We start from the raw sequence: 14,579 nt of genomic DNA, 5'->3' as shown, positions 1-14,579 counted from the left end.
ATATATATTATAGGGTTGATGACCGAAATAGTCCCTTAATTTTTGCCCCAGTATCATTTTGGTCCACCAATTAAAATTTCATTTCAATGGTACTTCAACTCTCTATTTAGTATCAAATGGGTCCTATAGTCAAAGTCCGTCAATTTTGTTGTTAAATTGAGGGGTAAAACCGCCCATATAAATTAAAATATTAATAAAGTATTATATTTTTTTATTTGGGAAAAAAAGTGTAATTAAAAATCTGCTTGAACTTAACTTCAAGCAGCCTTTCATCCAATTAAAAAAAAAAAAAAAAAATTCTAAGCGCCAACGCTTGCTCCTAACCCCACTGCCTGTACACTTCTCACACACCTATTCATCCAAATTCACAGCTTGGTAGCCGCGCATTCTGATGCATATGTATATATGTGTATATATACATACAAAAAGCCTCCATTGAAGGATCCTTCAAATTAGCTTATTTGAGGGATACTCTTGTAAGGTCTACTCTGCATTGTATTTCACTCATCCAAACCGTCTATGTTTTAGATAATCATTCAAAGATCATCTTTACAAAAAATCACTTGAATCCGATATCATTTGACCACTCAATTGTGTTATTAAAATTATAGTACTTTCTTGAAGTACCATGTTCATTGATTTTGTAGGATACAATTGAATGTCGAAACGATTTCCAATTTGTCTAATTTTTGCAAGGATGATCTATGAATATAGACTTAAAAAATAGAAGATTTGGATCGTTGAAAATATATATATATATATATATATATATTGTAGGGTACCCTAAAGGATATCCCTCAAATAAAATTATTTAAGGCATCCCTCAATAGAAGGGGATTGTATATACATATTATATATATGTGTGTGTGTGTGTATATAAAATATAATATATATATATATATGGGTATATAATAATAAGAATAATAATATATGTTATTATTATTACAATATAATATATGCATCTTATACATTGGTGAGTATGGAACTAGTCCTCCCTTTCCACATGGGTTTAATAGCCTCCTCCTAAGAAGGTATTTTTGGTGGACCGGTATTAGCAATCTCATCCAAGACTAGGATTAGATGAAATAAACATGAGACTAAAATGTAGTCCAAGCTAGGCTCCAAGCCAGGCCAAGCTAAGCTTGTGTAACAAACAGACCTTAAGTATTTGATTGGGCCTGGAATGGCGGGATACTTCCAAATAAATTATCTTATCTATGATCTTCTTTGAAGCTTGCAAAAATAAGTACACCAGACAAAGTAACGTATAAACAAATGATGGGTTCTTTTTATTTATTTTTATTTTTTTTAGGACCTTTTCTATTGAAAGGGGCGATAGCATATTAAACTCACACACACAACACGGATGCTAGGACTCAAACCCAGGACCTTGCCTGAGGGAGTAAATACTCCAAACCACTACACTAGCGGGTCCTTTGCACAAATGATGGATTCTTAAGAAGCGGCTTTCCATAACTCCAGATAAAGGAGTCGAGTTGGCGTGGCGGATCCATCTCGAAATCCAACCAAATCCAATGGATGAGAGAGAGAGCCCTATTCATTTTCTATAAATAAAAAACTATATATATATTATTTTAAATAAATATTCATACTACATATTCATTATTTATTAATATGACATTTCTTTATTTAATATTTATTGTGAAGACTTATATGTTATTAAATCTTAAGCCGAGTTTGAGATCATTCTTTTGGGTCAAAGATGACACCATTCGTATTTTCCACGTGTAGAGACTGGGAATTGATTTTAATCAAATCATCACTGCCAGGCCACCTTACATGCTAGTAACAAGTGGTGTTGTGGTATCATTGGGGGAAATAAATGAGTCACATATTCCTTTAGGATATCATCGGCCAAAGGGGAATGAGTGTACATTATTCCCTTGTTTTCTATTTTATCTTTTGGTGGTTTAGAATATTATATATATAAATTTTATTTGGTTGCATCCTTAGCTTCTCTTATAAATTTCATCCTTCCTTACTTCAATCATTCATTCCAATTCTTTAGAATAGATTTCTACCATGTAGTAGTGTTTTGAGAGAGAGAGAGAGAGAGAGAGAGAGAGAGAAGAAACAAGATGGAGAACGTGTGGGTTTGTCTTGCAAGATTTTATAATGGGAAATAGCTTAAAATGCCACCTTTTTTATAATTTTAACTAAAAATACCATCCCTTCCCAATTTTTTTACAACTATCACCTATAAATACATTTTTATTGTGGAATGATTGTACCCATTTCAGTTTTTCAGAAATTGGGTTCTCTCTCAACTCTCTTGGCTCTATCTCTCTCTTCAGCCCTTCTCTCTCCCTCGTGTAACTCTCTCTCTCTCCGACGCAATCGTCTTTCTCCCTCAGCGGTGGCTATTCATCCAAGCTTAACTCCACGATTCACATCCACGAGGTACTGTTCATCTTCCTTGTCTTTGAAATTTGGGGTTTTTGTGAATTTGGTTTATGGTGTATGGATTTGTAAGAAATTGATTTAGGGGTTTCTTCGAAATTGGTTTTGGGTCTCAATTCTTTGTGCCCAAGTACTAATTAATACCAGTCATGGAGAATTGTCACTGAATGAATCATCCGTGGAGAATTGTTGGATGAAAATATCTTTGCTATATTCATGCTACTTCCTCTTGCGGGTGGTTTATGTTGAGTTAATATTTAAATTTTAAAATGCATTCTTTTTTCAATTTTGATTTCAACGACGTTTTCTTCAAAATTGTTTGTGTGTAAATGCAAAATAAAGGCATAGATTCTAATTCGACTATTTATTTTGCCAAAAAGCATTCCTGATGCTTGATCTTTGTCAGTGTAATAATCATGTTATGGAATTATAAGTTTGCACATACAATTTGATGGTTGTCTAATTATATGTTTCATGTTTTGGAAAATTTCTGGTATTTCTTGAAACCAACCATGGTTGACTAGTTCACATTCTCATTATCAATTTTTTTTTCTTTCCCAATTTGCTTTATCAGCCATATAGTATTGTGATTTTAATAATTATTTTTTTTATAGATGTTCACATATTAACTGGTGAAAATAATTGAACAGAGAAAATCCAATGATGCAGAAGTCGAGTCACTGCAAGAGGAATACCATCAAAGGGTTGCAACACTTGAAAGGAAGGTAGGTCTTCTCATAAAGTCTTGTTTATAATCGTGCTTGGATTGATCTAGGTGTTATATGTGCCCCTTATGTTTTTGATGAAATTGGTACTTGCCTATTTTTAATTCAGCTCCTGATAATTGGAGGGGCTATGCCAACTTATGATTGCAGGTGTATGCTCTTACAAAGGAAAGGGACACGCTTCGGCGGGAGCAGAATAAGAAAAGTGATGCAGCTGCTCTTCTGAAGGAAAAGGATGAAATAATTAATCAAGTTATGGCTGAAGGTCTCTTTCTGTCCCTGTCTGTCTCTGTTTCTCTTGAGAAGCTCAATATGTTCTACATATTTTGTGCCTCATAGTGAATTTCAACGTAGCCAATGTTCTATTGTGGATGCGAGGAGGGTTTCTTTATGCAATCATATCAATAATTATGGAAATTCCTTCATTTTTGCATTTTTATGTACCAGGTGAAGAGCTTTCAAAAAAGCAGGCTGCTCAAGAAGAACAGATTAGGAAATTAAGGGCTCAGGTATGCTAGCCGGTTTATTCATTGTCTGATTTTGTCATTCTTTAATCCTTTCACTGCTAGGTATTCTTATATATTTTTCTCTGAATACTAGATCAGAGAGTTTGAAGAAGAGAAGAAAGGGTTGATTACTAAACTTCAGGTAATTCATTTATGTTAGAATCTTTAAAATTGTGGTTCTCTGATTTGGTTTGATAAAGACAACTCTTGACCAGCATATTGAAGAGCAATTTGGTTGTGGTCGTCTATTGGCTTGTATCTCATCACGACCTGGACAGTGGCTGTGCTGATGGGTATGTGACTTTATTTGCCTATGTCTGTTTCTAGTCAGCAGATTTGTCATAGGCATATTAGTGTAGTTACCATATTGCAAGGGCTGAAATCTGGATGATATCAGCTTCTTTTTATTGTTGTTTTAAAGTGAGGTATGTATGGGTCTTATGAAATTTGTACAGAAATATATTGGAGGGCAAATAATTTTATTTTAGTTTTTTATTCCCAAATGATACCCAAAACATGTAAGCTTCACACTATGTTAATTTTTGCAGGATGGGAAAACATTGGACAACGAGCTGGAGGTTGTTGAGGGAATGAAGCTAGACAGGGGCTACATATCCCCTTATTTCATCACCAACCAGAACAATCAGAAATGTGTAAGTTTTAGTTTGACTCAGCGATAACTATGTCTTGAAACTGTTAGAGGGCTGCTTGTTAAAGTTAGCAGCACCTCAAGTCCCTTTTTGCTTGATGCTGATTATCTTCAAACTTGTGTATGTGCTGATAGGAATTGGAAAATCCTCTAATCATAATCCATGAGAAGAAAATCTCAAGTATTAATGATGTGGTTAAAGTATTGGAGTTGGTTTTGCAGGTTAGCATTTTTCTGGTTATGTTCACTAGTTTCTTCGTTTTTACTATGAATTGGTTGACAAACTTTTGCTCCTTTTCAGAAGCAAAGATATTTGCATTTTGTTATATATTTCAGAACTGAAGTTATAAAAGAAAATGGTTTTCCTCTTTGCTAATTGAGAATCATGTGCAGTTATGATTTCAGATATGTAGATAACCTGTTGTTGCTGATATTGCTACACGGGAGGAGAACAGAACAACTTGGAAAATGTGCAAGAAGGGAGAGCTAACTCATACAACGAAGAACAAATTGATGAAGTTAAGATCAAATTAGTAGAATTTGTGAGCTCTCCATTATTTATAATATAGGTGGGAAGTATGTATGTAATAGAGCAAAGATTGGTTGACTATGTAATAACAATTGAATTGTCAAGTTTTATGAAAGAAATTTCTTGGGATAGTACTGTTAGGGTTCGGTGGCGATTTATTTTCCATATCTAAATTGTAGTCTGTAATGGATGTGTGTGTATTGTATGTAGATTGACTTAATATTGCTGTCCTATTGCATGTGTATTGTACTAATATTGCCTGTGTATTGTACTAATATTGTATGCATATTGCCATCATATTGCATGTATATTGTAATGCTATTGCTATCGTATTGCCATTATATTGACCTAATATTGCCTCTCTAGTGTATGTATATTGACTACAGCTCATCAATGGGTTTACTGTTTGGGCCATATTGCATTCAAAAAGAAGACGAGGAGGAGAAAGAAACAACGTGCCTTTCAAAAACAGGCAGTCAGGTGCATCATAATTGCATCGTAAGACATTGTAAGAAATTATTTTAAAAAATAATAACAACTAAAAAATAATTTACAAAAAAAGGAAGGTATGAATAAAGTGACAGAGAGCGAATAAGGGGAGAAAGAGGCAGAACGAAGCTAGAGAGAGACAGAGAGAGAGCTGCGCTACAGAAAGAGAGCAAAGAGAGAGTTGCACTAGAGAGAGAGAGAGAGAGAGAGAGAGAGAGAGATAGAGAGCTGCGATAGACAGATACCAAAGAGAGAGAGAGATGTGCCAGAGAGAGAGAGCCGAGTGAGCTAAGAGAGAACAAAATTTCTGAACATGTGAAAAATCAGCAATAAGTGGACAATAATTATATTTTTATAGGTGATATTGTAATATTATTGCTATCGTATTGTGGTTATATTGCTTTAATATTGCCTCTATAGTGTACATGTATTGGCCTAATATTGCTATTATATCGTATGTCAATGGCCATTTGGTCTAATAACAGAGTCTCCACTTCGTTGAAAAGTAATCCTGAATTCGAATCTCATGGACACGACAATTGTTATCCATCCTTATATTAGCATGAATTGATGTTGACCTTTGAAATGATAGTTGGAGTTGCACATCGATTCATATTCAAAAGGAAAGTAATTCTCTCCCTCAATGAATCTTCGTTCAAAAGAAGGCAGCTATCAAATATTGCGTACAAAAATGCGAGGTCCACAGTAAATTAATTGGACACAAACCACATATTACAAAACTAGGATGATTTTTGGCATGCTTGAAAAGACAAGGGCCAAATACAACAGAAAAGAAAATCCATTCAAGCTTCACACTAAACATGGCTCAAGCACTCGACCACGGTTTCAATCCAAAACCTACCCAACAAGAGCATACCACGTGTCCATCATAACAGAAGATGGCATTTACAAAGCATGAACTGCAATATGTTTCTTTTTCTCCTAAACAAAATTGTTACTAAAATGGAACAAAAGATCCCTAACATAGAGCAATACAAGCAAAGATAGTCAATTGTCATACACACAAAATTAGTCCTCATCCATCCCTGCATGCTGATCTCTCTCACTAGGGCCACCTGCTGGTTTTGCCATTATAATCTGCAAGATAGTCAAAGCACTGTCAACAACCTTTTTTTAATGAAGGTATTAAACATTAAATAGGCTGCAATCAGATGGATTCATCATTTCTCACAGATTTTTAGCTAGCCAAAAAACCCCCAACATATTGATTTTCTATTTTTCAGATTCAGATTCAGATTTTTCAGGCTCTGCTACCACAGTCTCTGTTTCCTCCACCGTCGCAGCATGCTTATCATCTGTTTCTTCCTTGACAACTTCAGTTTCCTCCTTATCAGCCATCTGTTCAGTTGAAGAGTATTGTAAAGTTTCTGTTTTGACCCCTTCCTTTGCCTCAACAATAGAGAGTTTTTGTGGAGATTCAGATTCCCCTGATGATTTGTCAACCTTTGGCGGATGCTCTGAAGACTCAGCTTTCTGTGATGAATCAACACTACTTCCCTCATTTGTTTGTCCCATAAAAGATATAACAGGATCAAATAGCAATTTCCTTTCAGTAGACGAAGGCCATAATCCTGAAGCTGTCACACATATAGAAGGGACATCTTACTTTCAACTTTCATGCAAAAATAGAGAACACAGCATAACTACCAGAATTCCTTTTTTCCAAATAAATCCTATCATTGAAAACTCTGTTCTACCCGAAACGAGAAACACAATGCAATTAAATACGCTAAGGAAATCATGATTAACAAGTAACGGAAATTCACTATGAGGCACAAAATATGTAGAACATATTGAGCTTCTCAAGAGAAACAGAGACAGACAGGGACAGAAAGAGACCTTCAGCCATAACTTGATTAATTATTTCATCCTTTTCCTTCAGAAGAGCAGGTGCATCACTTTTCTTATTCTGCTCCCGCCGAAGCGTGTCCCTTTCCTTTGTAAGAGCATACACCTGCAATCATAAGTTGGCATAGCCCCTCCAATTATCAGGAGCTGAATTAAAAATAGGCAAGTACCAATTTCATCAAAAACATAAGGGGCACATATAACACCTAGATCAATCCAAGCACGATTATAAACAAGACTTTATGAGAAGACCTACCTTCCTTTCAAGTGTTGCAACCCTTTGATGGTATTCCTTTCGCAGTGACTCGACTTCTGCATCATTGGATTTTCTCTGTTCAATTATTTTCACCAGTTAATATGTGAACATCTATAAGAAAAATAATTATTAAAATCACAATACTATATGGCGGATAAAGCAAATTGGGAAAGAAAAAAAAATTGATAATGAGAATGTGAACTAGTCAACCATGGTTGGTTTCAAGAAATACCAGAAATTTTCCAAAACATGAAACATATAATTAGACAACCATCAAATTGTATGTGCAAACTTATAATTCCATAACATGATTGTTACACTGACAAAGATCAAGCATCAGGAATGCTTTTGGGCAAAATGAATAGTCCAATTAGAATCTATGCCTTTATTTTGCATTTACACACAAACAATTTTGAAGAAAACGTTGAAATCAAAATTGAAAAAAGAATGCATTTTAAAATTTAAATATTAACTCAACATAAACCACCCGCAAGAGGAAGTAGCATGAATATAGCAAAGATATTTTCATCCAACAATTCTCCACGGATGCTTCATTCAGTGACAATTCTCCATGACTGGTATTAATTAGTACTTGGGCACAAAGAATTGAGACCCAAAACCAATTTCGAAGAAACCCCTAAATTAATTTCTTACAAATCCATACACCATAAACCAAATTCACAAAAACCCCAAATTTCAAAGACAAGGAAGATGAACAGTACCTCGTGGATGTGAATCGTGGAGTTAAGCTTGGATGAATAGCCACCACTGAGGGAGAAAGACGATTGCGTTGGAGAGAGAGAGAGAGTTACACGAGGGAGAGAGAAGGGCTGAAGAGAGAGATAGAGCCAAGAGAGTTGAGAGAGAACCCAATTTCTAAAAAACTGAAATGGGTACAATCATTCCACAATAAAAATGTATTTATAGGTGGTAGTTGTAAAAAAATTGGGAAGGGATGGTATTTTTAGTTAAAATTATAAAAAAGGTGGCATTTTAAGCTATTTCCCTTTTATAATTATCATTATCATGGTGAGTGGATTATGTAATGTATTCTAAAAGTTCTTATTTTGTGACAAATATGAAAATCATGGATTATCATGGATTTATTCTTTTTACAAATCTCTCTCTATTTTCAAGTCAAGCATGTCTTATTTGTGCAATATTTCACCCAATATATATTATTTGGAGTTGTTGCGAAGTGCATACTATTCATGGAACACGAGAACTTCAGTGACGAGTATCCAAAGGATAAATATACCAGACAAGGACATAGGGAAATGAGGCAGATAGGGGTTACGTTCTGGGTACAAATTTTGAAGGATAACCGATATATGAAGTAATGATGTGATATGATTTGGATTATGTATCTATTTATTATATTTCTAGAGGGTAAAATGACATTGCTTGACTGGCATATTACATAATCTACTCACTAAGCGATGGTTTTCTCAATCCTCACCTATTTTGTTTTTCAGATCAATTAGTGGGCAAGATAAAGACTAAATTAGAGAAGTTGGATTAGTTGAGAGTGATAAAGTTTTATTTATATCTTGTACACTTGTAAGATTATTATTTGTTTGCGCCTAAATTCTGCAACCACAGCCTACTTATGCAACCCACAAAACATGAGCACGGCTTGGGCTTAATGTTTAAAGGAAATTGAAGAGTAGCCCAAAATAGAGAAGGCCCATACTAATTTCTCAATTTCTGCGAGACTAGCCCAGAATTTATCGGACCCATGGACCAAAATATTTTGGCTTTCATCTACAGGAATCAGAAGAAGAAAAACCAAGACACTAGAAAAGCCCAGACCCTTTTTTTACAAATACAGCCCTGATCTAAAAAGAATAAAATCCTATTATTTGTAACTAAAGAACTGATACACACAGTTTTGGATAAAAGCCCAACTTCTATGAAAAATCTCACTACTTGGTGTTCACTTGTTTTATATTTGTTCTAGTGATGGTAGGGTAAAGTTCCTCATTGTCTTGAAAACCATTAACTGGTCAACAAGTCAACTTTCTTTTGTGTATGAGCGTGCCACTGCTAGCAATAAAAATCCTAACAGACTTCTCTAAAAATGGATAACTTGTGCCCCAAGTTACTGATTTCTAAACAAGCGATTGTGAATTTGGATGAGGAATATCTCCCAAGTAAGTTCTTTTCTTGCCTCAGACTGGTGAGGACATCATAATTTTTCACAGTATAAAACTGGTAGTTCTGGCCAGAATAAATGGCAAGAAAGTAAATTGTTTCAGGCAGAACTGCCTTTTACAAGGCTCAAAAAGGGAAAGACCAACTCTAAAAAAGACAAAAGAGCATTGGACTTCAATTTTTGCCTGGATAGCTACTTTTGATCCGGACTAGGTTGGATGTGTCTGTGCTGGATTAGACTATCAACACGTTCAACTGTCAGGTTTCAGCTGTAAATTGATACCAACGTTTGAGTTTGGCAAGGCTTTAATCTATTTCAAGCCCTGAAGGGATTTTTGAACGGGCAGAATTGGAACCTCTTCAATTTGGAAGGGGCAGAAGTGGCTAGATTTTATGATTATTGAGCTGAAACTACACTGTAGTACCTATTCTGCTTGGTTAGGCTCTCCATAAATTTGTTGAAGTTTTCATATTTGTAAAACCTGAACTCCGCTTGTTTTGGCTTATGCTGGACCAAATTTGTAACGAGAGAAATCTCGTTTTGTATGATTATTTCTCTGAAACCGAATTGACTTTAGAGATTCTAAATTCTAGCTAACTTGTTTGTTGTGGCTCAATGAGCTTTGGTTGCTTCTGTGTTTTGAAGGCTTTTGAGATCAAGTGCTCATTTTGAGTTACTATTTTTTGATTAATTTTTTGGCTGTCTTTTGATCTATTCACCCCCTCTTATATTTATAAGAAATGCTGGAGTGGGATTTCTAATCTTTAAATAATGGGCGGCAGATTTTCTAAAAACAAGATCTTTTATTTTAAATGCCAAGAAAAAGGGAATTTTATCTATTCTGGCAAAAAGGCCATCAACAGTCAGTTCTTATGGTAATCACTTCCCTGTTTTTCTTTGAAAGAAAACCTAATCCCTTTTCAGCTTTTAACTGCTCTTTGTAAGAGTTCAATCTGCCGTGATGGTTAGTTTGAATTTCCAAATGAACAACTCCCTGCTTCCTACTTATCTCTTTAGAAAATGTAGCCTGCTTATCCCTTGGAAATGACTCCTGCAGTATTTTTCTAAATCTAGAAAAGGATTATGATCTTTTTCTCTGGAAAGATTCGGAGAAGTCTTCCTGTTAAGACCTGGCTTCATTAATTCCCTATCAATTCTCTTGTGACTAATTGTTGACTTTTCAAAGTCAGATGTCACGTGGGTTTCTTTTAATTTTGGGCTGTTTCTCTATTTTTCACTCGATCACGCCAAGCCCAAGTTGAGTTTTGGGACTGTGGGCTGAGCAAATCACATGCACTAGGCCTTCTTCCAATCTTGGGTCTATTTGGTAGTCTAAAAAATCTAACTTGGGCTTGGACTAATTTCTTTTCTCTGTTCTGAAAGCCCAAGTTTATTCTCGTAGGCTAACAGATCCTGGGCTGGGCGTGCAGAATTTTGGCCCAAACAATGCCCCCTTGAATTTGAAATGTTTTGTAAAACAGTTCCAATTTTTAACGGTTCATATTTGAATCAATTGGCCATTAATGTTGCATGCCACTCTCTTCCATTTCAATTAACCCACGTCTGCCACGTCTTGTCTACTGAACTAGACTTCGTGGGAAACTGGGTAGTTATTAGCTAGTTACTAGCTAGTCATCATCAGATGACGTCTTGCCTTCTTTTAGCCACAATTCCGAGCCTTGAAAAGAAATTCAAACCCTCAGCTCCTGTTCATCCCAAAACCTAACTCTTTCAAACTCTGATTTCTTTCAGAATCCTCATAATCTTTTGCCTTTTTCTGCTACCCAACCTTGATTTCTTCTGATTCGATTCCTTCTATTTCAAAAACTAAAAATGGCCTCACGCGCTGCTTCTTCCTCTTCTTCTGTTCCTCCTACCTTTATTATTGGCGTAGACGTTGATAAGTATGCGATTGAAGTTCGGAGCAAGCTTCATCCTTTTGCCCAAAACATTCTGGATGAGAACGTGTTACATTTGTTCAGGAATACTCTTGTTCTGGGGCCTCATTGGTTCGGTTATGTCCCAACTGAAATAGCAGATTTGATTAAAGAAGATGTTGAAGCTCCTCTATGCTTTTAGAGCTCTTCTGCCCTAGCTTCTCATACTTGAGTCAGCAAGAATTTAAGTCGCTCATTTCCCTCCAGTGAAGTGAGAAATAGCGCGGTGAAATGGGTAGACTGGACTGACAGACTTCTTCCAAGGTATGGAACTCACTAGAAAATGGCTGGACAAATAGTCCATCAACAGAGATGAGAATCTTCTGGCTGTTGCCCTTTGCTTCTGGAATTCTGCCAGGAACACGTTTGATTTTCGTGTAGGCTATATGACTCCAACTCTACTGGATATGGCGCAGATTTTTGGGTTCAAACCTCATGGAAGGCCAGTGGATGTAGTTGGTGACTATCATAGGAGGAAGAACTAAGAAAAACTGGCCAAGTCATTCACTATCTCTCCAGCCACAATCAACCAGAACTGCTCATTCTCCAATTATTTGAGGAAGTTTAGTGCTGAGAAGGATAGGGATTAGCAGCACATACTGTTTCTTCTCTATTGGCTGAATAGATTTGTCTTCCCTAATTGCTGTTGAGGCGACTCCTTCTGGCAGAAGGTACAAGAGAAAAGAGATTGCTCTAGCCCAGGATAGTGTTGTCCAGCTTGAGACTTCAGGTAAATCTTGAGAATTTGAGCTTTCCTAATTCGATTCTGCCCTATCTAATTCAATTCAACTCATGTTCTAATCATTTATTGCATGTTCTTTGTAGTTGAAAGTCCTCATTCTGCTTCTACTAGGTCAAAAAGACTTAGAAAGAGGACTATGGTGGAGTATGTGGCCACAGAACCTACATCAGCTCCTACTACTACCTCTGGGACGGATGCAGAGCTGAGGGAGGCTTACGAGGCAGTGGAAGAGGAGAAGGAGCAAGAAAAAGAAGGGCCCCAAGAGAAGACAAAAGAAGTGGAAGAAGAGGTGAGTCTCGTTCTCTAACTACAAAAGCAATTTTGTCTTGTTTTCTTCTTCTGTTCTGACTTCTGTCTATCTGTAGGAGGAGATTCCTGCTGAAGTGATTACAAAGAGCATCGCTTTGGCAAAGAAGAAGCAGGAAACTCAAAGGGCAGAGGCAGAACACTCCACTACAGTTCCAATACCTGTGGAGTAGGCAGAGCAATCTGCATCAAAGCTTGTGGAATAGGCAGAACTTCCTGTTGCAGTTATAGAAGGTAGTTGCTGCTGTTCCCGGACTTGTGGTAATTTTCTGTTCTTATTTTAACTCTGTCTGGTTTCTGCAATTTTGTCCTATCTTTGTTTCTTTAACCATCAGTCTTTCCAAGCAGAAGTGACCAGAACTGCTGGAACTCTGAAGCCTCCTATCGTAGTTGTAAGTATTATTGTCCTTTAGCCCTTTTTCTATTCTGATTCTCCCTAGAACAGACTTGTAATCTTTGTCTGCATATACCTATCCATTCTCTTCAAGGTTCATCTACCACGGCCTCATTTGCTGATCCAGAATTGGCAAAGTTTGAAGCTATGGACTTAGATTCCAGGTTGGTCAAACTTGAGAAGCTTAGCTCCACTCTTGGCAAGGCCAAGTCCAAGGCTGTGGATGAGGCAATGGAGAGGGTGAAGATCTGGCAATCTACTGAGCTGGAATTGGATGAAAATAGAAAAGATTTTGACCAATTGATGAAGGACCTGGACCTACTGTATAGACAGAACATGGCTCCCAAGCCTATACTTGAGAAAAGCCTTGGCTTGGCCAGAGATGTACTCAACCTTCACGATCGCTATAAGGATCTCAAGCTTACCTTCAAAACCTCTGAGTTCTGCAAGGCTACTCATGAAGCCAACTTAGCCGATTATGGAAAACAGAAGGCAGAACTGGACCAGATGGTTGCAGGCTATAAAGAAGCCAAGGCCACTGTCGACAAGCTGGAGAAGCAAATTGAAGAACTCCATAAGCAACTGGCAGAATGTAGGGAGGGCTGGACTGAGTTCGAAGACCAAGGCTACCTTTCTTGTGCAGAGCATGGTCTCAGCTTCCAAGCCAGCATTGGAGATTGCAGAGGCTTCAATCCACCAGGTGATACTGCTTCAAAAAGAACTCTCCATCAAGAAGACTAGTTTGCAAGAAACCCTTAGGAAATTAGGGTTTTGAATTTTGAAAATCAAAATGTAATAAAACTTTAGTCACGAAAAAAGACTATATTTAATAAAAGCTATTTATTTTTGTGGAACTTTTGCATTTTCAATTTCTATTGCCTAAATAAAATGAAAGAAGGCAGAAATGAAATACACTAAAGTAAAATTAAAGCACAACTCTGAACAAGAATTTAAACAACAGCTCTATCCTTTCCTTTTTCAATCCCAGGATCTGTTTGCACTGCCTGTGAATCCCACATAGTTGGATATAATTTCTTCAGCCATTTTCCATTGATTGCCGCAGCATGAATATCTCCATCTCGATCCTGTAACCTGTATGCCCCCAATCCGAGAATTTCTCGAATTATGAAAGGTCCTTCCCAAGTAGGTGACCATTTTCCATAACCAGCCACATGTGTTCCGAGGGGCAGAACTGTTTTCCAGACTATTTCTCCTTCCTCAAAACTCTTGTTTTTAACTCTCTTGTTATAGGCTCTTGCAACAGCTTGCTTCCTGCTAAGAGTTTATTGAGGGTACTAATTATGCTTGTGTCCAATCCTTCCAGTTCTAGCAGCATTGCTTGAGAATAGTCTTTTCCAACCAGATTGTGTATGCACTGCATGTGAATCCCAGGATCTGTTTGCACTGCCTGTGAATCCCACATAGTTCTACACTTTCCTTTTTCAATCCCAGGATCTGTTTGTGCTGGGCTGGGCGTGCAGAATTTTGGCCCAAAAACTTGGTCTCTATCTAGAAAGCAAAAACAACATATCTTTTTAGGAAGCACCACGTGAAATCCTAAAACTGTGAAAAAGTCAAAAATCTTAACTATCACAAAGGAG

General features: G+C 36.8%; 1 protein-coding gene and 1 long non-coding RNA gene across 2 annotated transcripts; one reads left to right on the top strand and one right to left on the bottom strand.

The window, feature by feature from the left end:
• LOC109946581 lies at positions 3,856 to 4,860 on the top strand. Its single transcript, XR_002269703.1, has 4 exons — positions 3,856 to 3,945; positions 4,201 to 4,305; positions 4,437 to 4,523; positions 4,695 to 4,860. It is a non-coding gene; the product is annotated as an uncharacterized LOC109946581 (long non-coding RNA).
• LOC109946719 (golgin candidate 5-like) lies at positions 6,553 to 8,113 on the bottom strand. The gene is made up of 4 exons (XM_020555354.1): positions 8,099 to 8,113; positions 7,445 to 7,519; positions 7,180 to 7,294; positions 6,553 to 6,917 (listed from the first exon to the last, which is right to left on the bottom strand). Exons 1-4 carry the CDS (start codon positions 8,111 to 8,113, stop codon positions 6,553 to 6,555), a joined length of 570 nt encoding a protein of 189 aa, XP_020410943.1.

This window comes from Prunus persica, chromosome G1 (genome assembly GCF_000346465.2).
Source record: "Prunus persica cultivar Lovell chromosome G1, Prunus_persica_NCBIv2, whole genome shotgun sequence".
In the NCBI taxonomy this organism is placed as follows: domain Eukaryota; kingdom Viridiplantae; phylum Streptophyta; class Magnoliopsida; order Rosales; family Rosaceae; genus Prunus; species Prunus persica.
Note: the sequence above shows the minus strand (reverse complement) of the source record. Positions and strands in the feature narration are given on the sequence as shown.